The following is a 25,359-nucleotide window of genomic DNA, read 5'->3' as shown; positions in this document are numbered from 1 at the left end:
ATCTGTCATTAGCAAAAAAAAAAAAAAAAAAAAAAAAATCAAGTGAAACAGCCAACTGTATAGAAATCGTTGGCAGAATTAGCTTTTCATTTTGAGACACCGGTTTTCAGCTGGAAATCCTGACAGCAAGGTGTCAGCACAAGCTATTTGCTAGAGAGCACACAATATGTAGTATCAGCTGACTGGTTGAGCCTTCTGTAGAGCCTAACAACAACAGAATTACAGCCTTAATTTTGTCTATCCTTGCTTTTACTATTTGACATTGTTTCTCAGTTATTCTGCTGTCAATATTTGCAGAACAGAACCCTGCGTTGGTATTGATTTCCTACAGACTTTGAATCACTGTCTTCATAATGCATATATTTTAAGGCAAGTGCATGCAAAAGGTGGAGGTGAAGCTGCTTATTGAATTAAATCAATACAAGACACCAGACTGGCAATTATCATCTAGTATTCCTTTTATATAATGTAAAATAGTCGGCAGACAGGAAAGAAACAAATTCCCATCCCACTTCAGCAATCTCTAATTTAAATCTCTTGCACACTCTGGACCTTCAGCTTGCTTAAGTTCAGTTGTTGTCACTCAAGTATTCAGCACATACTTGGACTTTACTCCAAAGACTGGCAATGATGGGGTTGCACAGTGCCACCCTTCTGTGATGCTTCTGTGGTTCACACTGAAGGGCAGAGAAAGAGCAGTGGCAGCTGTGGTTCAGAGATGTTTCTCCAAAGGGAACATAAGGGCTGTACAGCAGGGATTTCATGACTCCCGCCCCCAAATAACAGTGAGGGGGAAATATGAGATCCATACGAAAGCCCAGCTCTATTCAGATGAAGTTTGTGTTTCTGCAGTGCTACATTTACACTGTGTTCAGGTGAAAATATAGAAAGAGCAAAGCCTGGGTTAGTTTTCAGGGAAGTATTAGAATTCTGTGAAAAAAAGTAATCTAAGAATAGCATGGAAACACAAATATGGAAACACAAAGTGATTTCCATAAAGAGGTTCTCCAGCACTTGCATTACTTTGCTATGTCTCAGGAAGCAGGGTGATCCAAGTGCCACACAGAAGCAGGAAAGGCAGGAGTTTCATGTCCCTAGCAGTGATGGTGCAGGAATCTTCAGCAGACTCCTGGAGGCTGGGGAGCAAATTAACAGCCTTTTACTGCCTGAGGCAGGTATCACTCCAGAGGACCTGGGCTCGGCACAAGATGATGGAAATCTTCCTCTGGACACTTGGCTTCCTCCCTGCACTCAACCTCATATACACGACTGAGCTCTGCGGCCTCCGTTTGTGTTGATAGCCAAGGTCTGCATGGCAGATGCTGGGAGATGCTGCATTAAGAGCTCAGGAAGGCATTTCTCCTCTGGGAAGCTGATCTCCCCCCCCCCCTTTTCTGGCAGGAAAGTAGGAGAGGCTCATCAGTTGTGAAGGCAGTGGCCTAGTCTGCAGGAATGGGCAGCACCAGTTCTGCTATGGCATGTGCCAGGAGGGCACAGCCCCACACCTGGAGACATTATATGCATCTTGAACGGACCCTGGCCCATCCTACAGGCTTTTCCCCACAGTTTCCAGGGAGCAGAAATGGGCTCACCCTTCATTTGATTTTGCATCCTGTTCTATGGGATTGCAGGGAGCAGTAACAGAGGCTGAACTCAGAACCTGCTCCCATCAGGATGTCCTTTCATGTATACAATTTTGTTTCCAAACTACATCCTGGGGTGCATAGGTAAAAGCGTGTCTGGCAGGTCTAGGGAGGTTCTCCTCCCTTTCTACTCTGCCCTGGCAAGACCACACCTGCAGTACTATGTCAAATTTTGGTCTCCTCAGTTCAAGAGAGAGGGATCTGCTGGAGAGAGTCCAACAGAGAGCATCTCTCCTCTTAAGAAAGATGGAGACACCTGGGGCTGTTTAGTCTTGAGAAGAGAAAGGTGAGAGGAGATCTTATCAACATCTGTAAATATGTGAGGGGTGGGTCTCAAGATGAAGGTGCCAGGATCTTTTTGGTGGTGCCCAGTGATAGGACAAGGAACAACAGGTACAAGCTGGAACACAGGAGGTTCCACCTCAACACAAGGAGATACTTCTTTATGGTGAGGATGATGGAGTACTGGAGCAGGCTGCCCAGAGAGGTTGTAGAGTCTCCTTCTCTGGAGAGATTCCAAACCTGTCTGGATGCATTCCTGTTTGACCCATCCTAGGTGATCCTGCTTTGGCAGGGGGGTTGGACTGATGATCTCTGGAGGTCCCTTCCAGCCTCTAATATTCTGTGATTCTGTGACACTAGAAATAGTGCTACTTAACTGGTAGCATTTATTTACCCAAATGAAACAGCAAGTTACAAAACTGCTTGGGAAGTCAGCCACAAAGAAGTGGCCTCCTCCAACTACCCAAGGAAACATAAAACAAAAATCCAATGAAACAAGAAAAGCCAACAGAAGGCAGATGAAAGATCCTGATGGCTTCGCAGAAACGAGTAATAGAGCTGCTTCTTCCAGAGGAAGACACTGTCAAAGGAATATGACACTTTTTGAGAATTTGATTGGCATATTCTTCACTCATTAAAAGAAAAAAAAAATAATAAATCCATTCAGTGATTGTTAAGAATAACATCAGACTGTATAGGTCCAAAATTGACTGACATCACTCTGGACAGGCGTTATTGAGCCACACAAAGCAGCTGTTGTGCCTTTAAGCTTATGGTACATTGCAATGCAGTAAATGAAAAGCCACTATTATGAGGGGCTGTTTATGTCAGTATCTGAAACAAATCTTCTTTTTACTAGAATAATACTGTCTTAAATTGTTAACTGTTGATCAGATAAACAACATGTGATAAAGATCCTATAACCTCTTTTCATACAATTCAGTTTAACCCTTGAGTGGCTGTCGGATGAAATTGTTCCACAGAATTGAGCCTGATGGAAGCTTACCATAGGTGTAAATAACATCCTGATGGAGTTCTTGTGTAAGCAGCAAATGTAAAAATTCAGAGTTACATTTAAAACAAAGTACAGATTTAGATGCTAACATTTTCACAAGAGACAATGTACCAGCCACTACCAGGAGCTCCTATCCTGTCCCATTTCCACTCTTCACTAAGAAAGCCTTTTGAGCTTTCCATAGAAGAAGCTAATTTGATCTTCATGGTGGGACTGTAGATTTAAGAGCTGTTTGGTGCAGTACAGGCCCCAGAGAATCTCTGTGGTGATGCATTACCAAGACAAAGGTGAGGCCATTTCAAGGATGCAGCACACACAAGAAGCACTCCTGGTGGTCCTTCAGTCCTCTGCCAGGATTAGCCAGAGGGAGGAGAATGGTCCAAACATCATCACTTCATCCCCTCATCCCTTTCAGCAGAAAACTGAAACAAATAGCCTTTGGGTAAGGGGAACACTTAAAATAACACTACCCATCCTCTCTCCTATGCCTCAGAGACAAAAAGCTTAAAACAAAGCAGTTTACTGCAAACTCATTATCTGAGTCTATTGACAAGAGGGTAGGGAGCATGTTTATGAAGTTGGCTAGGATGGGTGAGGAGTTCCTCCTTCAAACTCCATCCTTCAGTGGGGCTTTGCAGGCACAAGCCCTGCTGTGTTCTCCAGATGTGGATTTGCCCCTGGTTGGACAGCTGTGATAGCTGCTGAGACAGAACTGCATTTTGGCTGATGCAGTTTCTGTGACAGAAAGGAGGGCTCATGCCTGACCTGGAGGAGCACAGCCTGTGCTTGCTGGGGCAGGCATGGAGGAGGAAGACCCAACTCCTCTGGCTTCTGAGAGTATTTAAGAGTGGTTGGAGCACTTTTACACGACCTTGGAACACCCAAGGGGTTGCCAAGTATTAGCCCCTTTTACAGTCTTTGCTTCACTTGCAGGAGGAAAGGAAAATCTTGAAAGGTCTCAACTTAAAAACCTTCATTATTGCATAACTGGCTTGGAAGCTTTTAGTACTTTTTTAAAACCAGTATTCTTGATTTTTTTTTAAAATAAAGAACAACTCAAAGATTTTAACAACTATTTTGAGATTCCTGGACTGTCATTTTGCGTATTTTGCTTTGAAATGCCAAATTGTCATTGGGCAAAAAAGATAGATGATTAGAAATCTTATTCTGAGAAAGGTAAAACTGCTGTCAGAATTATTGATATTAATGCAGATCTGTTCTTACATCATGTGGATTGGAAAAATCAGCGTTTCTTTTCATAATTCATAAAATGATAAAATATAGAGGAGACCTGCATCTGATCCAAATCTCTTAGAAATGATGTTCTCCACTTCCCCTGTGAGTCTCTCTCAGAAAGGCTGATGTACAGAAGCTGCTTTGCTGTTTATTACCTCTTTGCTACAGAAAGTACCATGAGAAAGATAAAAGTGTGACAAGCTGCAGGTGCTGACTCCGAAGTGCTGAGCACTTTAGGTTGTGTATTCTGAGCCCTCTTAAAATTAATACTGTTGCCTGCACTGGTGTGAAGTAAAATGGGGACTTTTAAAGCAGGTCCATTTGTTCCTAAGGTGATCTTAATACAGAGAACTCTGAAGAAGCCAGAAGAGAGAGAAACAAACTAAAAATCTAAGTCTGCCAAAGAGCTTTACTCTTTGATGATGTTTGCCTACATCATCAGGGTACAATCCAATGTAAAATCACAGAATCACAAAATGTTAGGGGTTGGAAGAGACCTCCGAAGAGAAAAAGTGTTGAACACCTTTATCTCAATGATCTCATGGCAGAGACCCCATTAAGAACCAAGCTCAGGAGAACCTACATTCTTTTCCCAAAGGGCAGCTGAAAAACTGGCTGACAAGTGAGTATTGAGCTCTGGAATACAGAATCATGTTTTTTATTTCTGTAATTTTTATGCATGTCTGAGTGGGATGAAATCAAACACAAATAATCTCAAAATGGATTTACTAAGTGGTAATAACACATTTAGAAACGGGAATGTGTTAGGAAAAAAAAGGAAAGAAATAGCATGGACACTGGTAGGGAAGCCCTCAACACAGGAAGGACATGCACCCGGTGGAGCAGGTCCAGAGGAGGGCCATGAAAATGATCAGGGGGCTGGAACACCTCTCCTGTGAGGACAAGCTGAGGGAGCTGGGCTTGTTCAGCCTCTAGAAGACTCTGGAGGGACCTTAGAGCTGCCTTCCAGTACCTGAAGGGAGCCTACAAGAAGGCTGCAAAGGGAGTGTTTACAAAGGTGATGGGACAAGAAGCAATGGTTTGAAATTAGAGAAGATTTAGACTGGATATTAGGAAAAAGTTCTTTACCATAAGGGTGGGGGAACCCTGGAATAAGTTGCCCAGGGAGGTAGTTGAGGCCCCATGCCTGGTGGTACTCAAGGTCAGGCTCAACAAGGCTCTGAGCAACCTGATCTAGTGGAGGATGTCTCTGCTGACCGCAGGGAGGGGTTGGACTAGATGGCCTTTGGAGGTCCCTTCCAAGCCAAACCATTCTATGATTCTATGAAATAGGGGTTACAAAGTACATTGAATTTGGTTCCATTACTAAACACAGTTGAAAAATTTAGTTTGGAAAGAGACTTTGTTTTCTTAAGTGTTTTTTCTTAACAACCCAAACTGGAGGATTTCTTTGACTAAAGACTGCAAATTGTAGCTACTCTTTTTCAAGCCACTATGTTTATTTCCCTTAAAGATTACTGCTGTCTTGCTTCACTTAAGGCAACTTCATGCATGTCTTGAAAAACAAGAATGAATAAAGTCTGTAACAGGTCATAATGCTGAAACTCTTGAGATGCTCAGCCCCTGAGAGTTACTCCTGATAGCAGCACTGTCTTTTTCTCCTACACTAATACTACCAAGGCATGATGGGGTCACAGAATCACAGAACCTGGAAGGGACCTCCAGATCATCCAGTCCAACCTCCCTGCCAAAGCAGGATCACCTAGGGTAGTCCTCACAGGAATGCATTCAGGAGGGTTTTGAATGTGTCCAGAGGAGAAGAATCCACAACCCCCCTGGGCAGCCTGTTCCAGTGCTCTGTCACCCTCACTATAAAGAAGTTTCTCCTCATGTTGAGGTGAAATCTTTGTTATTCTATGTTCAAGCTTGTACCCATTGTTCCTTGTCTTATTATGCACACCACTGAAAAGAGATTGGCCCCCTCCACTTGTGGCCACTAGCGACTGATAAAAGCAGCAGTGCCTGAACTACTTACCAGGGGAGTCAATCAACACACTTTTAACCCTAAAACTGTGAAGGAAAGCTCTTCCTCTCCACTAGAAAAGCAAGAAATTGAGTATAGAGTTTCTAGTGGAGCAGAACAAAGCGAAGTAGCCTTCCTGTGGTGCAATGATGGCTGCAGCGATGCTGCATTTGCAGCTCACACAGAAACCCTGGGATGATCTGTGCCTCTCTGAAAGGAGGTGCAGTGGCTGCCTTTCACTCAGAAAGCTCTTGCACTGAAGATTTTCACCTGTCACTACACAGGCCCTTAGCCTGAAGTGTAAAGGAAACCCAGGAGCCATCGAGATCTGAAGGGCACCCCAAACGATTTACCATCGTCTCCACACAGACTCGTGAATAGCCTCACACCAACGAGCTCTATCTATCTGAGGCACTGAAATCTGTCTGCTCTCCACAAGCACCATGCCATGGACCAGCAGGCTGTGGTAAGAAGGTGCCAGTGTAAACTTCACAGTCACAACAGGGTTGTTCTCCTGCCAACACTAAATGTGTGTCCAAATCCAAACAAGGCTTTTCTTTTAACACAAAATATTGATCTTGCTTCCTTCGTCTCATTTTCTGCCACTTTGGAGAATGACTAATTTGAGGTTAAAATCTGTTAAACACATTTTTTAGGTGTTTAACATAGCTGCACTCAGACCCAGAGATTTTCTGTATTCAGTTCATCAACTTTCACTGTATTTCTGACTCCAACTCAAGAATAAAACTTGCCGTTGCAACAGCAGCTCCGGCCTCTAGTACAGAAGCAGATACGATACTTTTCCTTGACTTTCAGATGGATACCAAATACTTCACTGAGTCATCATAGAAACATAGAATGGCTTAGGTTGGAAGGGACCTTAGAGATCATCTAGTCCAACCTCCTCACCATGGGTAGGGACACCTTCCACTAAACCAGGTTGCTCAAGGCCTCACCCAGCCTGGCCTTGAACACCCACAGGGAGGAGGCATCCACAATCTCCCCTGACAACCTATTCCAGAGTCCTATCAGCCTTATACTGAAGAACTTCTTCCTCAGATCCAGTCCAAACCTATGCTCCTTCAGCTTACAACCATTCCCCTTGTCCTGTTGCTAGATACCCTTATGAAAAGTCCCTCTCCAGCCTTCCTGTAGGATCCCTTCAAGTAACTGGAAGGCAGCTATGAGGTCCCTCCAGATTCTTCTCTTCTCTAGGCTAAACAACCCCAGCTCCCTCAGCCTACCTGTACCTTTTTATATGTTTAAGAGTTATGTCATTTTAGATGTACCTGGGAAAAGCGCATTCTTTTTACATTTCTATTTATTCCTGGTTGTTACCGGGACAAATTATGCACTGATATTTCAAAGGCACCTACTGATATGGTGTGAAATAAAGTAAGGGGGAGGGAAAGCTTGCACTCTTGCATATTTGCAGCACATCCAGACCTTTTTTCATTGTAATAAAAGGAAGCCTTCAAATATACACTGTGTAGTGTAGAAGGATATTTCCCTTGGTTATCTAAAATTGTATCCCTACCCAGATGACAAGATGCTCATCTTGCCTCACCTGAGCTGATGAATTTCTATACTAGATAAAGGAGAAAAAAAAAATAGGTGGCTTTAGTTCTTTAGGACAGACTTTTATTGTGCTTGACAAAACTCCGTGCAATTATTCACATGGCACCTGCTTTTATAAAAGCATATTCAGTGTAGCTACAGTCCCTGCAACATGGTGAACCCTCCTGTCCTGACAAACTAACTGCCTGCTGATGCATACAGACAAGCACCCAACCAAGTGCTTCCTGTATCCCAACCCCAGCATTCCACCAGCCACAAGTGCCAGACCCTGGGCAATGTCAAAAGGTCTGGCAAACAAACCTCAGGATCTGCTTCTTCATGAGTCCATAATCAAGCAGAAATTACCCTGCAACCCTATGAGAGAGATGAGCATAGTTAAAGCTGGGGAGGCTTCAGCAGTACCTGAGGTTTGGTATTAATCATCTCATCAAGCGGGAGCTGCTCTCAGGACAATTTTCCTATGGACAGACTTGGTCTCCTGAACTAGGAACTTGAGGGAAACTGCAAGATCTCCCTTCAGATAATTTTGGCTGCTTTGTCAGGAGCACTGCTTCTTGTGCTCACAGGTATCCAAAACCCCTTGATGGAAGACAGATACCCTCAGGAACTTCCTTCTGGGGTTGTTTAGCCTGGGGAAAAGGAGGCTGAGGGGAGACCATGTGGCTCTCTACAACTCCCTGAAAGGAGGTTGGAGACAGGTGAGGGTTGGTTTTTTCTCTCCAGTAACAAGTGATAAGACAAGAGGAAATGGCCTCAAGTTTCATCAGGGGAGGTTTACCTTGGACATGAGGAACAATTCATTCCCCAAAAGGATTATCAAGGCATGGCCTGGGCTGCCCAGGGCAGTGGTGGCTTCCCTATCCCTGGAGGTGTTTCAAAACCATGGAGATGTGGTGCTGAGGGTCATGATTTAGTGGTGACATGGCAGTGCTGGGTTAACTGTTGGACTCAATGATGTTAAAGGTCTCTACCAGCTAAAATGATTCTGTGATTCCATGATTCAGTCTCCACCCCCACCTCTTCACTGTCACTCAGCATACAAGACTGATGTCATTCATGTTTTTAAATATATAAAGGGTGAGTGCCAAGAGGATGAAGCCAGGCTCTCCCCAGTGATGCCCAAAGACAGGACAAGGAGCAATGGGTGCAAGTTGGGGCATAGGAAATTCCATGAAAAGAGGAGGAAGAATTATTTCACTGTGAGGGTGACGGAACACTGGAACAGGCTACCCAGGGAATCTCTCTCTCTGGAGATATTCAAGACCTGCCTGGGTGCATTCCTGTGTGATCTGGTCTAGGTGATCCTGCTCTGGCAGGGGGGTTGGACTGAATGATCTTTCGAGGTCCCTTCCAACCCCTAACATTCTGAGATTCTGTGACTTCTGGACTGGAGCCACTCAGAAGAACAGAATCTGTCCTCAGAAGCCCTCAGGATCCACAGCTGGATGGGTTGGTAGCTATGTCCCATCAGGAAGCAGAGGAGCAGTGCAGCCCCGGTGCCACCCATCCCCTGCATGGCCAGCTAGGTGTGGGATGTCGATGTGGGCCAGCTAGATGAATGGCAGGTGTGGCAGCGGGCAGCGCAGAGACGGGCGCTGCTGGTACCAGTGTCACCCGCCGCCAGCTGGTGCCAGCCGAGCCTGCCAGCTGCCCGTGGCTGCCACGCAAGGCGTGAAACAGACACTCTGAACAGAGCCCAGCTTTTAGACTGTGCTATTAATTAGTTTAACGACACTCTTCCCCATTAGAGAGCGCAAGATAATTGTGTTTAATCTGTGTATGTTTTAATTACAGCCCAAGCGGTGCCAGATTTGATCAGGCCATCGTCTTTCTGCTCGGCTCTGCACCCATGCTTGTGCTCAGCTGCATCTGAGTCAGGAGCTGCAGCCCTGCTGCAGGCAGCTCCTTGCAGCTTTCCACCACTGTCATCTCTGACACCACTGCTGCCCCAGACCCCTGCCTGCTGATACCAGGTCATCTCCTCCTGCCGCCACCAACTGAGAGCAGCTTTACCCCCCACATGCTAGGAGACCCTCGGGGGCCCCAGAGGAGGCAGCCAGAGAACAATTCATTCACTCATCTCCCCCCTTATCCATGATGGAAGTAGAAACAATTGCATCATTTAATTTACTGGGTGCAATGAGGATATGGCTCATTGGCCCCTCGTTGTTTTGAAGATGGATTTAATTAACCTCCTATGAATCTTGCCAATAAGCATGGCAGCATCAATGTGGAAGAGAAGATGTCAAAAAATCAACTGCAGGGACGGGTCACCAGTATTTCTCAAGCTAGCTCTGCAGAGTTTTGTCCTCAGCAAGGAGCTGAGGATCACACTGAGTTAATACACCACTGGCTGACCCCTGGGAGTCTGAGCTCAGGCTTGACTTAGAAAAAGAGAGGTAATTGAATAATTCCTAATAGCCACATATATCTTTAATGCAGAAGCCATTTGCAATCACTGGAAAATAAATAATTGCAATTAACTACACTGTTAAATAAATATACAGTCCCTTGGGGAAGCAATCTGCATGCTTTTATAAGTCTGGCTACAATATGAAACTCATCACAATGTCTACAGGAGTAATTTATAATGAACATTTAGCAGGTGCCTCAGATGGGTTGCTGCCATTTACATTCATTAATAAAGCTGTCCTTATTAGACCTGAAGCTTTATGCATTTTAATTTAATACATTTTTATTACATTTTCATTTTACACAGGGGATTTCCTTTCCTATGTTTCCTAGGAGCAGTTTAGCTTGTAAAGAAAGATGCAATCTTTACGAGACAAAACTATTTACAATCAACTGTTTGAGAAGATAAAACCAACCCAAGGTCTTGCCTACATCCCTAACTGGGGATGAAAACATGATCTGAAGCTTGTAAGCTATTAGGAATAACTTAATCCATGACATGCAGATTTAGCTCAGAAACAAAGCAATGCCATTGTTCTTTTATAAGGAGAGCTTAACATCACTTCACTGAAAAAAGAAGGGAATCCTGGAACAGCTTTCAACTACCAGCCACTATGAAGCAAAGGAACACACTAACTGGAGAACATGAGAAGGAACAAACCGTTCCTTTCATACATGTAAAAAACCGGTAAAAAATGTAAAAAAAAAAAAAAATCTGTGTGAATTGCAGTATTATATTAGAAGCTTTCCTTCCTAATTATTTAAAGATTTAATAGGGCACACCAAAGTTTCAGAAATCCTGGTTCAGTCAACATTTAGCCAAGGTTAAATCTATAAGGAGGGGACTGCTTGTGGTAGCACCTGCAAACCTGTCTCTCTTTATTCTGCCCTGCCACAAAAGCCATAAGAGGAGGGTTTGTTGTTTCCTCACTTACCACAGTTAACTGTTCTTCGTCGCAGCAATCAGCCACAAGACACACACACCTCATCTCTGATCAGTGCCAATCCTTTTGATGACAATTACTGCTGGGTCCTGCATTGGCTGGAGTTTGCAAAGATCCCAATTACAGCACAAAACATGGGACTCTCCAAATGAACAAGTTCAACTGAAAGTATTTCTTCAGATTTGAGTAAGATCTAAAGCAATCACTTGGACATAAAAAGCTGTTCATCAAAAGATGCTTGCTCAAAACAGAGAGAGATAAATGATGTCTTACAGGAGGAGGTCTTTGTTCTGTAGATCACAGAATGTTAGGGGCTGGAAGGGACCTCGAAAGATCATCCAGTCCAACCCCCCTGCCAGAGCAGGATCACCTAGACCAGATCACAGAGGAACACATCCAGGAGGGTTTTGAATATCTCCAGAGAGGGAGACTTCACAACCCCTCTGGGCAGCCTGTTCCAGTGTTCTGTCACCCTCACAGTGAAGTAATTCTTCCTCTTGTTTCCATGGAATTTCCTATGCCTCAACTTGCACCCATTGCCCCTTGTCCTGTTGTTGGGCATCACTGAGCAGAACCTGACTCCATCCTCTTGGCACTCACCCTGCACATATTTATAAACATTGACGAGATCACCCCTCAAGTCGCCTCCTCTCCAAGCTAAAGAGCCCCAGCTCCCTCTGTCTCTCCTTGTAAGGAAGATGTTCCACTCCCTTAATCATTTTGTGCTGGACTCTCTCAAGCAGTTCCCTGAGGTCTTTCTTGATCTGAGGGGCCCAGAACTGGACCCAATATTCCAGATGTGGCCTCACCAGGACAGAGTAGAGGAGGAAGAGAACCTCTCTGGACCTACTAACCACACCCCTCCTAATCCACCCCAGAATGGCACTGGCCCTCCTAGCCACAAGAGCACATTGCTGGCTCATGGTCAACCTTCCATCTACTAGGACCCTCAGGTCCCTTTCCCCTTCACTGCTCTCCAGCAGATGAACACATCACAGCAGTAACAGGGAGTGCTCCTTGAGCTTGTGCTGGCACGAGCACACCTGATGAAAAGATATGAGGTCACCAGTGTCTTTCTCAAAAAGACCAAGACTATATGATCAGATGAAAATGATGTGACTCATTCTAGCATCAGCAACGTGCTAGGAGCTAAAAGTCAAGCTAGAATGAAGTCGCTCCTATTTTACTAGATAATAAAAAGTCCAACGGTCAGAGGTGGCAGAGAGGCACTAGGCAAGTGAGTGATGGAGCTGGATATGCAACTTCTTTATGAGTAGTTATTGCCTGTTAAAAAACATTTAATCAGCAATTTCAGTCATGGCTTATCAAATGGCTGCTTGGCAGGAGCCTAGAAGGGAAATATCCTGGCTGAATGTAACCCTTTAAGTAGCTGGGGCAGGTGCATGAGCATGGATTCCTGGTTTTAGGATGAAGACTTTGCTTCTTATTCTGCAGATACGTAGGCCAAAATGAGTGGAATCCCCAAACAATATTTCTGTTGCTGCCTTTGTAAGTGTTCATATGTCACACACCTTATCCCCTTTCTAGCTTACCAAGTCACTATCAACCCTCACAGAACATCCCTTAGTGTGGGAAAAATAAAGCCTGTTTTTTTCTGGATACAAGTGGTTTACCTGAGCAAATGGGTTTTATGATGAACACAACTTTCTCCTGAAGCTCAGCTTGCACACTGAACTTTATATTCTTTGGAAACGGGGAGCACACAATTATGCTGCTTCTTTTCTTGGAAGTAGAAAGAACTTTAAGAGACTCTTGAAACAGCAGCCTCAGCCAAAAATGGGTTTTTATTCCCAAACAACTGAAGTAAACCCAGATTATTAAGCCTGACTGCACTTTACTAAGATGGACAAATAGGATTAGGAAAATTTACAGTTAGGAGTTTCAGTGCATTCTTTTTTTTTCTTTTTTAAATCTGAAGATACAATAATTGTCAAAACCAGGCTGTTACTATGACCAGCTCACAGCAAAAATACTCTTCTTGCTCTAGGCTCACCTAACACTTGGCTGGTTTAAATAAAGCCAGACTGGCAAAGGGACTCCTTGAGACAGAAGGAGAAGACACTTCCACTGATGAGCACAGTAGATGCTGTGGGCATAGAGAGGTGGCTCCTGCCTGCTCCACCACATCACCCACAGAGCAAAGCATTTGGGGGAAGCTGGATGGGACCTCCTCTTTCAAACATCTGCTCCAACAAAGGGAGGGGAAAGGGCACCTCTGTGTGTCAGAGGCACGGAGTGACAGCCCACAGGACACTGCGGCGTAGGCAGCCTGACAAATTTACTGACGGGGGTCACGACCCCCCCACTGCACTTCCATAGATCCACTTGAGGAGGGGCAAGGAGAGATTTATAGGAGTGATTCTGCTGCTGCATTTGCACTCCCAAGTGTTTGTAGAGGTTACAGAAAATATTGGATGCTAATAAGTTGTTTCAAGTTTAGGAAGTTAGATCTCTAATGCTAAAAGAGGAACTGTGAACAGCTTTGGAGCCATCACAGCGTGCAACCCTGTGTGGTCACAGCAGCTGCAGCAGGGGACAGGCTGCTTGCTCCCAGGGACTGACAGAAGAGAATTCACCTACTTCTTCCTTGCACTCACTCACAGTAACTTCATTTCTTTATCATATCAAACAAAAAGAATCTGCCCTCATCAGCTCTTTGGGACAAACCCCTCCACAACCTTCAGTTCCCTTCTTACCCTTAATATGCTTCAGAGATGTTAGTATTCTGGTGTTGTTAAGCTGACAGCCCAATAGTTTTGTTTAACTTCAGAAGCCCCAAGCATTTAACCCATCACCTCTTATGAACAACAAAGACACTAATAATTTTTTTTTTAAAGTTTCTGCAATGTTCTTCAGCTTCAGCCTACATTACACCTTCACACTGCTGCTCCAGGTTTCTTTAAAGTCACCTCAACAAATTTCCTTTCAATTCAATCATAGCATCATAGAATGGCTTAGGCTGGAAGGGACCTCAGAGATCATCTACCCCAACTTTGCTGCCTCTCAGCTAGACTCAGCTGCTCAAGCCCTCATCCAGCCTGGCCTTAAATACCCCCATGGAGGAGGCATCCACAACCTCCATGGGAAACCTGTTCCAGAATCTCTTCACCATTGTACTGAAGAACTTCTTCCTAAGATCCAGCCCAAACTCACTCTCCCTCAGCTTCAAACCATTCCCCTTTGTGGTACTGCTAGACGCCCTTATGAGAAGTCCCTTCCCAGCCTTCCTATAGGCTCCCTTTAGGTATTGGAAGGCAGCTATAAAGCTCCCCATGCAGTCTTCTCTTCTCTAGGCTGAACAACCTCAGCTCCTTCAGCCTATCATCACAGCAGAGGTGCTCCAGCCCTTGGATCATCTTTATGGCCCTCCTCTGGGCTCGCTCCAACAGCTCTGTGTCCTTCTTATGATGACCAGAACTGGATGCAGTATTCAAAGATAGGGTCTCACCAGAGCAGAGTAAATGGGCAGAATCCCTTCTCTTGCCCTGCTGGCCACACTCCTCTTGATGCAGCCCAGGATATAGCTGCCTTCTAGGGTGCAGGAGCACACTGCTGGCCCATTGAAAGAGTTACAGTGACCTACCTCTATTACCTCTAAAAAAAAAAAAGGAAGAGCTGAACTTCTCAAAAAATTTCAAGGAGAACCACCTTCTACCCCAAGCAACATGACAAACTAGCACTCCTGTGAAATGCTGTGACAATAAGGTGCATCAAGAAGAGTGTGGCCAGCAGATCAAGAGGGGCACACCTCTGAGGCTTATTACCACGGCATTACTGAACCCTTCTAATTAACACTTGGTAGCTTTATAGTTACATATGTTTGTTTTCAAGTGAAGAGAGCATGGGCCCTAAAGCCTGACCCAAGCAAAGGGTGGCATCAAGCATGCCTTAGGAGAGATCTCTAGAGTGATGATGGCTGAGACCTGGCAAAGAGACCCTGATGTCCTCAGTGACTGGGACATATCCAAAGCTCACAAATGTCTGAGACTCCAGCAAAATCCCTGTGATTCCAGACCCTCTCATGCTCCCTGTATTTTGAATCACACATTGCCCCACGAAAAGCAGACTACAGTGGAACCTTATCCTTGGCCCCTTCCAGGCTGAGGACAACCTCACCATACCTCAATGGATGGGCTGTACCTGTAGGTATTTCTCTGAACATTAACAGGCCAAGCTACAAATTATGCTCAAGCTGTAATTCAAATGTACTGTAAACCAACTGTATTTGCTGTGCTTGTTATGCTACAGAGGTCCTATTTCTTCCTTGCCAGCTTATCCCCCCGGAGCAGGCAGCTGCTAACGCACACATGGACCTCGGAATTGCCAGAACGCTTTACCTGTTTTATTGATTCCCCACCTTGGATTGCTCCAACAACAGTAAAGAGGATTTCCCTAGCAAGGAAATCAATATGACTTTAGATTAAGGTTCCTGTAAAATGTTTAACAAATTACATATTAACAATTTACTGTCTATTAATTATGAATTAATAAGCACAACATCTGGGGGGATCTGATTTAGCACACACAGTGCCTAGACCAGCCCTCAGACTGTCCCTTCCAATGGCTTAATTGAGAAATGCTTTAGACACACATTTTATGCTGTATAAGCACAGTCTGTGTTTGCACAACACATGTATTGCTGGTAGCATCTTAGTGTCCAAGCATTCAGCACGCTGTGGTCTTAAGAGGGAATTCAAAAGGTCAGCAAGAAAAGCAGAGACAGATTCAGTAATATATTCAAAGATGACAGATCAATGGATTAACCCTTCAAACTCCTCGTACTGACTACACAGTCAAAAGATGGTTAATACCAGCTCACACAGGCAGATGTTTTGACTGCCACAAAGGACCAGGACATGGGACCCATGCCCAGGGAGGGAGTTGAGGCCCCATCCTTGGACATATTTGAGGTTAGGCTTGACAGGGCTCTGGGTAACCTGATTTAATGGAGGATGTCCCTGCTTATTGCAGGGGGGTTGGACTAGATGACCTTTGGAGGTCCCTTCCAACCCAAATTATTCTATGATCTTTTGGAGTGTGAGGTTCCTACACCTCTTGCCTGGCACTGAGTGTTAACTTGTCACCTTCGGCCATTTTTGTTCCTCTTTTGCCATTGCCAGTTCTGCACAGCCCTGGTTGAGGCACTCTGTCAGCTCTGGAGAAATGTCACAGCTGAGAAACACCATTTAAAAACTGGTCTGTGAAGTGATCTGGGACTGGATCTGATACATCTTATATACAATCAAACCATTAGGTCTAGAATAATTCCTGCTGGAGGTGGCCTGTAACTCTGCCCTTCCAAGTCATACCTCAGAGTCTGCTCTGTCTCCTAGGAGTCTGACTTTACTATAGCCAGAGCAGAGTGCTGGATGCTTACTATTGACCCATGGCTATTCTGGTATTAGGGTGCTATCAAAGACACACTGCCTGTATCACCACTTCTGTGCAGTAAACTGCACAAGAAAACCAATTCCTACATGTTTTCCACCCTCTGCCAGTCTGCTTTATAAACTGTACTAAATGCAGAAGGCTGCAGAACAAACTTAATGTGACTTTAACTGCGTGTGCATAAATTACAGGTGGAAGTTTCTAGACCAGCTTCAGTTATGTTAAATGAATGTTGCAAAGTAGCTGAGTGAAGTTCTGGTTCTCAGAAAAGGGACCTAACAGTGTCTTACTGTAACGGTTTTTCCACTCACACACAGAGGTAGCACCTTACCTAGGAAGAGCGAGCACAATGAATTTGAGTTACCCTGACACTGCACCTGCTGCACTCATGTGCCACCGGAACTGATGCTGCTGAAGCATCCATGAGATGAAGAGCAGAGTGCCAGGACTAAGAATCCCCTGCACTCTCACTGTGGTGCAGGTTGCTCAGTATGCACCATCCGTGGTTGGGGACGTTATTTGTTACAAGTGGGTGGCTTTGACACCGCAAGATCTGAGTGCAGGACTCTCACTCCAAGGACAATAAAGCAAACATTCTCTGCAGGCTCAGCCCTGCACTGCCAGGCAGTGAGGACCTTAAGAAAAACTTATAGTGCCCTTCATCAATACTGGGTGCAGGAGATAATTCTGCAGCGTGACTGATAGAGGTGTTCTCAGACAGCAGCATTCTCAGTCATACTGTGGCACCACCACTGAATAAAGACCAAACAGGCAGAACATGTCAGAAAGAAGCAATCTATAAACGTTGGTGCTACCTCTGGTAACTGTAGTGTGGCAGGGCAGGGGTTAGTGCTTCTCATAGGCAGCATGGAGTAGCACACTCTGAACCAGTGATTTGAGTGCATTTCAGTTGTGCTTTGAGTTTGTTGGTTAAATGGCTGCAGTGCATAAAGGATCCCAGGAGGAAGCTACTAACTACACATGCAGTGCTGTAATGCCCAAGCCCTGTTTGTCCACAGAGGAAGGACTGGCCACCACATAAGGAAGGAGAACTGCTCCACACTGTGTGAGTGGCAACCAGCCTCTAACTCACAGGCCACTTGCTTCCTGCTGCTTGATTTACAAACTAAAAGCTTTTGGTTCAGAAGATACAAGCCTATCCTCAAGGACACCAAAAAGACACTACAGTATCTCTGAGAATTAAAATGGAAAGCCATGAGATTAAATTGGCTTCCAACCTGGATATTGTTTCTGACCCCATGTTAGCTGGAACTGAGCTTCAGCAGTAAATTCAAGGCAATCTCAGCTGCTGATGAAAAACGTCTGCCGCATTCCTTTTGGCTTTATACACATCTTCCAGTCACCCTTCCACACAGAGATGCTACTGCCACAAAGGACTGCACAAATGCCTGCTGGCATTTTAGAAATGTGGAGTTCTGTCACAGACATTGAGGAAATGCCTCTTTCTCTCTCTTCCCACGGAGCAGAGGATAAACCAGCGTTTTACTCTGCTTGCAGTAAATGACTCAGATTTACTGGGAGCTACAAACACAGGGCAACAGCCACAACATGCAGCAGAAATGTGGTGTCCTGTGCTGCAGCCCAAAGAGGTTTCAGACAGGGAATCCACATGCCTGGCAAAGGCAGTGGCTCCTGCCTGCTCCAGCTCTCATCTCAGGTGAGTACCCACATTTTCTCCTCTCCACACACAGGACCATGAAGGGGTGGCAAGGGCTTTGCAGGCCACTGGCACCTACAGCCAACAGCCGCTTCACACAGCACTGCTGAGCAGCCATGCAGCAGGCCAGCTGGGTTCACTGCTCCAGCAGAGACACAGCAGTGACTTCTAGTTGCCTGTCAGATGCTCCTGTGCAAGCATTCTTAAGCAGGCATGGTGTCAACATTAAGATTAGCTTCTTAATTCACTCGTAGCTTTTCCACAGGAAAAGATATTCGAGAAATTGAACCTGGTAGGGTCTACAACAGAAGGAAAAATAAAAGTCCTACCTCTACTACTGCTTTGGCATCCAGTCTAAAGTTGAAATCTCCAAAGACAAAATAGGAAACTTTCTCAAACCGCTGATCTATAATTCTGGAAAACAAAACAAAAGAAAACAAGCCTGTCATTCAGCTGCACAGGCATGAGAGGCTGCACAAACACACACATCTTCCAGGCACAATCTCAGAAACAGTTATTGGAATGATCAAAAGTATCACTTTGTATTGGAACAACGTATTAACCACATTAAGGAGACAGAAAATTGGGAGTGAAGCTGAGGCTGGAAAGAGGGGAGGGGTGAGGGAAAGGTGTTTTGAGACTTGGGTTTATTTCTTGTTACCCTCCTCTGATTTGATTGGTAATAAACTAAACTAATGTCCCCAAGTCAAATCTGTTTTGCCCATGATGGTGACTGGTGAGTGACCTCCCCACCTGTATCTAGACCCTTATCTCGATCTCCTTTTCTAGAGACTTTCAAATCCAACCTGGACGTGTTCCTGTGTGACCTGCCCTAGGTGATCCTGCTTTGGCAGGGGGGCTGGACCCAATGATCTCTGGAGGTCCTTTCCAATCCCTAACATTCTGTGATTCTGTGACCTAATTTTGCTCTATTCTCTCTCCCCAGTCCAGCTGAGGAAGACAGTGACAGAGCAGCTTGTGTGGACACCAGCCAGCATCAACTCAGCACAGGTGAAATAAAATCTCTTGTAAAGACTTATCTTTTCCTGGTATGAAAATCTCCAAACCCTCCACACAGCTGACAAATTATTGCAGGTACTGTTCATAAATACTGCCTACTGTCAGCTCCCAGCAAGCACTGAGAACAGCCTGTCACTCCTGAACCTGTACAGTTTGATGAGTGCCCTCATGGCATGTTAAAAGAAAATGAGAACTTAGAAGTTAAACCATTTACTGCGCCACCACTTGCCAACACCATTTTCGCCGACTCCGGGATACAACTCACACATGGAGTTTTGGGCTCCCCAGGTCAAGAGGGACAGGGATCTGCTCAAGAGTCCAACAGACTGCTACAAGGATGATTAAGGGACTGGAGTACTGCCCTATGAGAAGAGGCTGAGAGACCTCTGTTTAGTCTGGAAAACACTGAGAGGCTGGGTGTCGAGAGAGAGGGGACAGGGTCTTCTCCGGTGCACCCTGTGATAGGACAAGGGGCAATAGATATAAACTACAGCACAGGAGGTTCCACCTCAACTTGGAACTTCTTCACTGCAAGGGTCACAGAGCACTGGAACAGGCTGCACAGGGAGGTTGGGGAGTCTCCTCCTCTGGAGACTTTCAAGACCCATCTGGATGTGTTCCTGTGCGACCTGTGCTGGATTCTATGGTCCTGCTCTGCAGAGGGTTGGACTCAATCTCCAGAGGTCCCTTCCAACCCCTAACATCCTGTGAACTCACACAGAGAAAAGCTCCCTGCAGTTTGCCAGCTCTGCTGATCCATATCTTAAGCTTTGGCTTTGCTCATTGCCATTTACTGCTGACAAAGACATGACAGATACTGCAGGAATGACATCAAGGTCTAGAGAGAAGGCCTCTTAGAACAAATCGCTAGGATGAGAAGGATGCCTGAGGTTCTATTATGCAAAGACAGAACTTCCAAATAAACAGACTGCTCCAAAACCAGCCAGTTAAATGGCTCCTACCTGATGGACCAAACAGCTGATTAGGCTGCTCCTGATCAATTGATTAAAGTCCATTTCATAGTCCTGCACATTACCTGATTTAAACATGATTTGCATACAAATCAATGCCAGCTTTAAAATGGATGGTTTTAACCAGTTGCTCCCCTTGTAGTTTGTCTTGTTGGACATTTTAAAAGGGTCTCATGACAGACCCTTTTTGTCCAAATGTTACTTCTCACAAATGAGCTTTAGGTGGTCTCTGACTTATCTTCTTTCCCCAGGTGGTGACACTTAGGTGTACAGTATAATTACCAACAGTGGTACAGCAAGGGATGGTCACAGGTATGTACTTGTTAATGATCTGGGACACCTAACAATTAAATGAGGTTTAAGTGACTCAGCTTTATACACACATGTAACCTACTGTCCTTGCCACTGCAACTTGTTATTAGTCCAAGATTTCCCATATCTTAGGATTAGTTCATAGAATCATATCATAGAATCAAAGAATGATGTAGGTTGGAAGGGACCTCAGAGATCATCTACTCCAACCTCCCTGCCACAGGCAGGGATGTCTCTCAACTACACTCAGCTGCTCAAGACTGTCCTTGAACACCTCCATGGAGGAAGCAGCCACAACCTCCATGGCAGCCTATTTCAGAGTCCCATCACCCTCATACTGAAGAAATTCTTCCTAAGATCCAGTCCACACCTACTCTCCTTCAGGTTAAAACCATTCCCCCTTGTCCTGTCTCTAGACACCCTTATGAAAAGTTGCTCTCCAGCCTTCCTATAGGATCCCTTCAGGTATTGAAAGGCAGCTATGAGGTTCCCCCAGATTCTTCTCTTCTCCAGGCTGAACAACCCCAGCTCCCTCAGCCTATCCTCATAGCAGAGGTGCTCCAGCCCTTGGACCATCTTTGTGGTCCTCCTCTGGGCTCATTCCAACAGCTGTGTGTTCTTCCTATGATGGGGACACCAGAACTGCATACAGTATTTGAGGTGGCATCTCACAATAGCAGAGTAAAGGGGCAGAATATCTTCTCCTAACCCACTGGCTACACTTCTCTTGATGCAGCTGTTTAGCACTGCCAGCTCTGGCTTGGAGCACTCACTGGTGCCTACAATTGCATTGAATCACTGGCACAAGAGCTAAACCTCTCAGTTGTCTTTTAAACTCAGACTCCAAGTCAGCACAGGAGATGGAATGAGGAAGAGCACAGCAAATTCTCCTCCCCCAGGAACATGCAGGAAAATCATCCAGTGCTGGGGGGCCTCGGATAGAAACCAAACACTGCAAAACACTGAGTCCCAGCAGGACCAGGGTGCTGGGCTGAGGCAAGAGCTACTCAGTTGTCCCACTCCTCCTTTCTGCACCCTAAACTACAGATGGACACAGTTCCTCACTTGTGCAAGGAAATGAGAACTCAGAGGACAATTTTTTTGTAACAAGTGCCTGCAAATGAACTAGGAAGGCTTCAAGATCTGTGTTACTCTCCAGTGCCATTTGTTTCTATAACAAAACCCTTTCTTTATCCATGAATCAAATGATCCTTTAAAAATGTTGCCATGAATCAGTCAATGGGGTGATAAATCTGAATCATATAAAAAGAAAGCAGCCAACCTGTGTCACCAGCATTAATCTTACAGTTTTAGTGGTAGGACCTAGTGCTGTTTCCTTTAGCTTGCACTTGCTGACTACCAGATTACTCTGAATGGCTCCAACGTACTTTAAGGCTCCACTGTCCTGTACAAATCCTCTAAATAGCTTGTGACAAAAGAGATGACTCAGGTAAAAACATTGTGACCTACAGAAGCTATGAGTTTCACTTGCACAGCTCCATGTGCAAGAGCAAACAGAAGATCATCAATGCCTCAATCAGCTGTGCTGCCTGTTGAGGTAGGCAGGGCCACCAAGAGATGAAGGGCTGGCAGAGAGTACCCAGTGCTGGAAGGCAAATAAACAAGAGAACTTCTGACCAGAGCACAGCCCTTCCCCTCCAGAGAGAGAAGTCTTCCCTTGGAAACAGCTGGGAGAACATGTTTGCTCTTCTCACCCTTTGTTCTTGCTCTGGAAGGTAGTGCTTAGGAGAAAAGGGTTGATTTGCACTTCGCACATACCAGAGAAACAGCTTTGACTTCTGCATATTTTGGAAATTAAAGAACAAATTTGATATAGAAAATAAGGACCAATGGCAAAAAAATGCACACTTAGGATGGGGTTGTTTGGGATCTTGCTTAAAGGACGCAGGCTTAAACACCAGGGGTGACTTCTCATCTGCCAGTTCCACAGAAACACTGTTTTTCATTGCAGATTAATGAATTCATTAGATTCGTCACACTTGGAACACATCACCCTCATTGTTTTTTGCCACTTTCAGGCTAATTCTACATTTTTAGTTGATGGCTATACACTGTTATTCTCAATTTCTTTTCCAGTCTTGCTATATTTTGAGATGAGGCAGAGTGCAAACAGATTTTGAAATAGAGCTGGGCAGCTTTTTAGATGCGACAGGACAAGGAAGGAAGCAAACACTCAAGCAGTTGTAACTTTCAAGTGAAGATAACAGTCAAAGTTAGTCACATGCTTCAATGTCTTGATGAGTCAATCGGACCCATGGCTCACACTTTTTTTAAGGAGTAAATGTCACTGATAACAGCAAACTAAAGCTAACTCACTCCATCAATTTCTTTGCTGCAAAACAAACATGTTTGATTCTTATTTTGGTCTAACAATTGCAGATTGCCTCACACTGGGTGTCAGCAACTGCCTTACAAACCCAGAAAGCAGTTCCTGTGCCTGCACTGGAAATGTCTTTTCTCTGCTGTGTCAGTGACATCTCCAGCAAAAGGACCTCCCCTTATCGGTGTGTTTTAGTGTGACAGTCCCCTGACTCAATTCTCAAATATCTGTGACAAAACCTGTCTGTTGTTCTGAAGAATTAGGAAAAACCTCTGAAAACCCCTGAGCTATGCCTTTGAACAGCTTTGGTTTGAGCTGGACCAGCCTGCCTGTGACAACACAGAATCACAGAATGTTAGGGATTGGAAGGGACCTTGAAAGATCATCCAGTCCAACCTCCCTGCCAGAGCAGAAGCACCTAGAGCAGACCACACAGGAACACATCCAGGCAGGTTTTGAATATCTCCAGAGAGGGAGACTCCACAACCCCTCTGGGCAGCCTGTTCCAGTGTTCCATCACCCTCAGAGTGAAAAAAAATCTTCCTCATGTTTAAACTGCTCCCCAGCTCAGGGGCTGCAGGACACCTACCCCAGAGAAACAAGAACCACAGCAGAAGTGAATGCTCAGGGTCTGGCCTTGGAGGTGAGGGTATGTCAAATTTGTTTGATGTAAAGGCAGCCCTCTCGGTCTGGGTGGCAGTGCCAGCGTAAGGGATTGGGAAGAAGAAGCTTTCTCTAAGCCATTCAGAGAGACCTTGGTGCCATGTTCTTACCAAGCATAACACCCAGTAAGAGGCAGAGGCTCATCTCTTCTCCTTGGTACTATTGGAAATCTGGCTCTAGCAATTAATGTTAGTCTCTAGGCAGAACACCAAAAGGAATTGCTTAGTGTGGTCTTAAAATGAACAATTCTGGAATCACTTTGATCGAATCACTTCGAATTTAAAGCACTCCTTAGAGTAGTTACAATTAAAGGTACTTTATGAAATGCACCCTCTTTTATAAAACCTCCATGGGGTACTCTTTACGTGTTTCAAAGCACTGAAAATCAGCCAGCAAGTAACAGGGCAATAGGAAACTTGACTGACTTTCCCTTGCTGTCACACTACCCCCCCCCCCCGCCGTGTCATCACAGAGAGGGGGAGACAAGGGAGAGGCTAAATATCAGCAATTTGGTCATGGAAGAGAGCAGCTGAACATGATTCAGTGTGACAAGAGGCACTGTGATTTGGCTAAACCATTTCTCAGGGCACTTTGTAAGGAGGATCAGCAGCATTATTCCTTTAATAGCCATGTCTAATGCAATAGCCAGCTGGGTTTTGTCCCAGACCAAGGTATCAGCATCAGGTCAGAAGGTAACATTCTGTTTACACGATTATTTCCTAAAGCACTTATCTTCTCCTCGGTGTGAAAGTTGACTTTTCTGTTTGTAAGGAGGCCTAAAGAATTGAGGGAATGGGAAAAATTAGCTACACTGAGCTGGAGCTGAATGGCATTAAGTGGGAGGTCTGAGAAAGGCTGTGGCGGCGCTCAGCGGGACACCTTATTAGCCGCGTCATCGCAGTTCATTCAGGCAAGCCATACCAGTGTCACCAGCATTCCCACACAAAGACAAAGTTCTTCACACAGTCTATAAACATGCCTCCCTGGCCAATTCATCCTAACTTGACACCACTGAAAAGAGGGCCTTGAGGGGCTTTTTTTTTTTTTTTTCCCCTTTTTTGTTTTTAAACACAACAATAACATAACAAAACAAAACAAAAAAACCTTGCAGCTCTGCCAGGCAGGCTGAATGGTGGAGAAGGAGGGACACTGTCACGTTTCTTGGGAAGGAACAATCCAGAGGTCAAGCCATATTTTATTCAGTGAGCAAATTTTTATAATAACTGGATGTGGTTAAGCTAAATCCTGGCCCTTAAGAGCACTTCTGAGGCTCTCGTGCAGCTCCAGGGGGAAGGCTTTATCCTTCCACCACCTCTTTGCTGTCGCACATTACCCTGCAGAGGCGTTAAAGGTCCAAAAGCTGCTTTTACAGAGGACATGCAGCTGCCTGTAGGAAATGTCCTTTCCTAAGGAGCTGGAAAATCACAGCTAACTAGGCAGGGAGGAGAGGACAGCCCCAGTGCAACAATCCTTTCTCAGGTTACTCTGCTTATCCTCTTCCCTGCTGACCTGAGGAGAGCCTTGAACCACAGGGTCCGGCTTTGATCTGGATATGGCAAAAGCCACGCTGGCCTGCACCTCTGGCTAAGGTGGTCTTAGCTGGTTCAGGGAACACGATGGGGACAGAGCCAGCTGGGATGTGGGCACCCTGGCTGTGTGTAGAGTCTGGATCCCTTGCCTGTGTCCCCTCTTCGGAAACATCATGGCAGGGTCACTGAAAGGCTCCCAGAGCAGTGGCAGTGCTGCTGGGCACAGGCAGACCCTGGGGGCAACAGGTTGGTGCCTCATGGCCACACTTATGCAAAGGGCACACTCACTAACCTTTTCCTGAGAAGAGAGGACCTTATCCCAAAGAGAAATAGTCAGAAACG

The 25,359-nt window shown here is 45.2% G+C and overlaps 1 protein-coding gene across 1 annotated transcript in view; it reads right to left on the bottom strand.

The window, feature by feature from the left end:
- INPP5A (inositol polyphosphate-5-phosphatase A) overlaps nucleotides 1-25,359 on the bottom strand; it is a 247,976-nt gene that overhangs the window by 57,562 nt on the left and 165,055 nt on the right. Inside the window, exon 9 of the mRNA XM_054382194.1 lies at nucleotides 18,511-18,595. Coding sequence (XP_054238169.1) covers nucleotides 18,511-18,595 — 85 coding nt within the window. The remainder of the gene's footprint in view (nucleotides 1-18,510; nucleotides 18,596-25,359) is intronic.

Source organism: Indicator indicator, chromosome 7, assembly GCF_027791375.1.
Source record: "Indicator indicator isolate 239-I01 chromosome 7, UM_Iind_1.1, whole genome shotgun sequence".
NCBI classification, from domain to species: domain Eukaryota; kingdom Metazoa; phylum Chordata; class Aves; order Piciformes; family Indicatoridae; genus Indicator; species Indicator indicator.
This window is presented reverse-complemented; position numbering and strand designations above follow the sequence as displayed.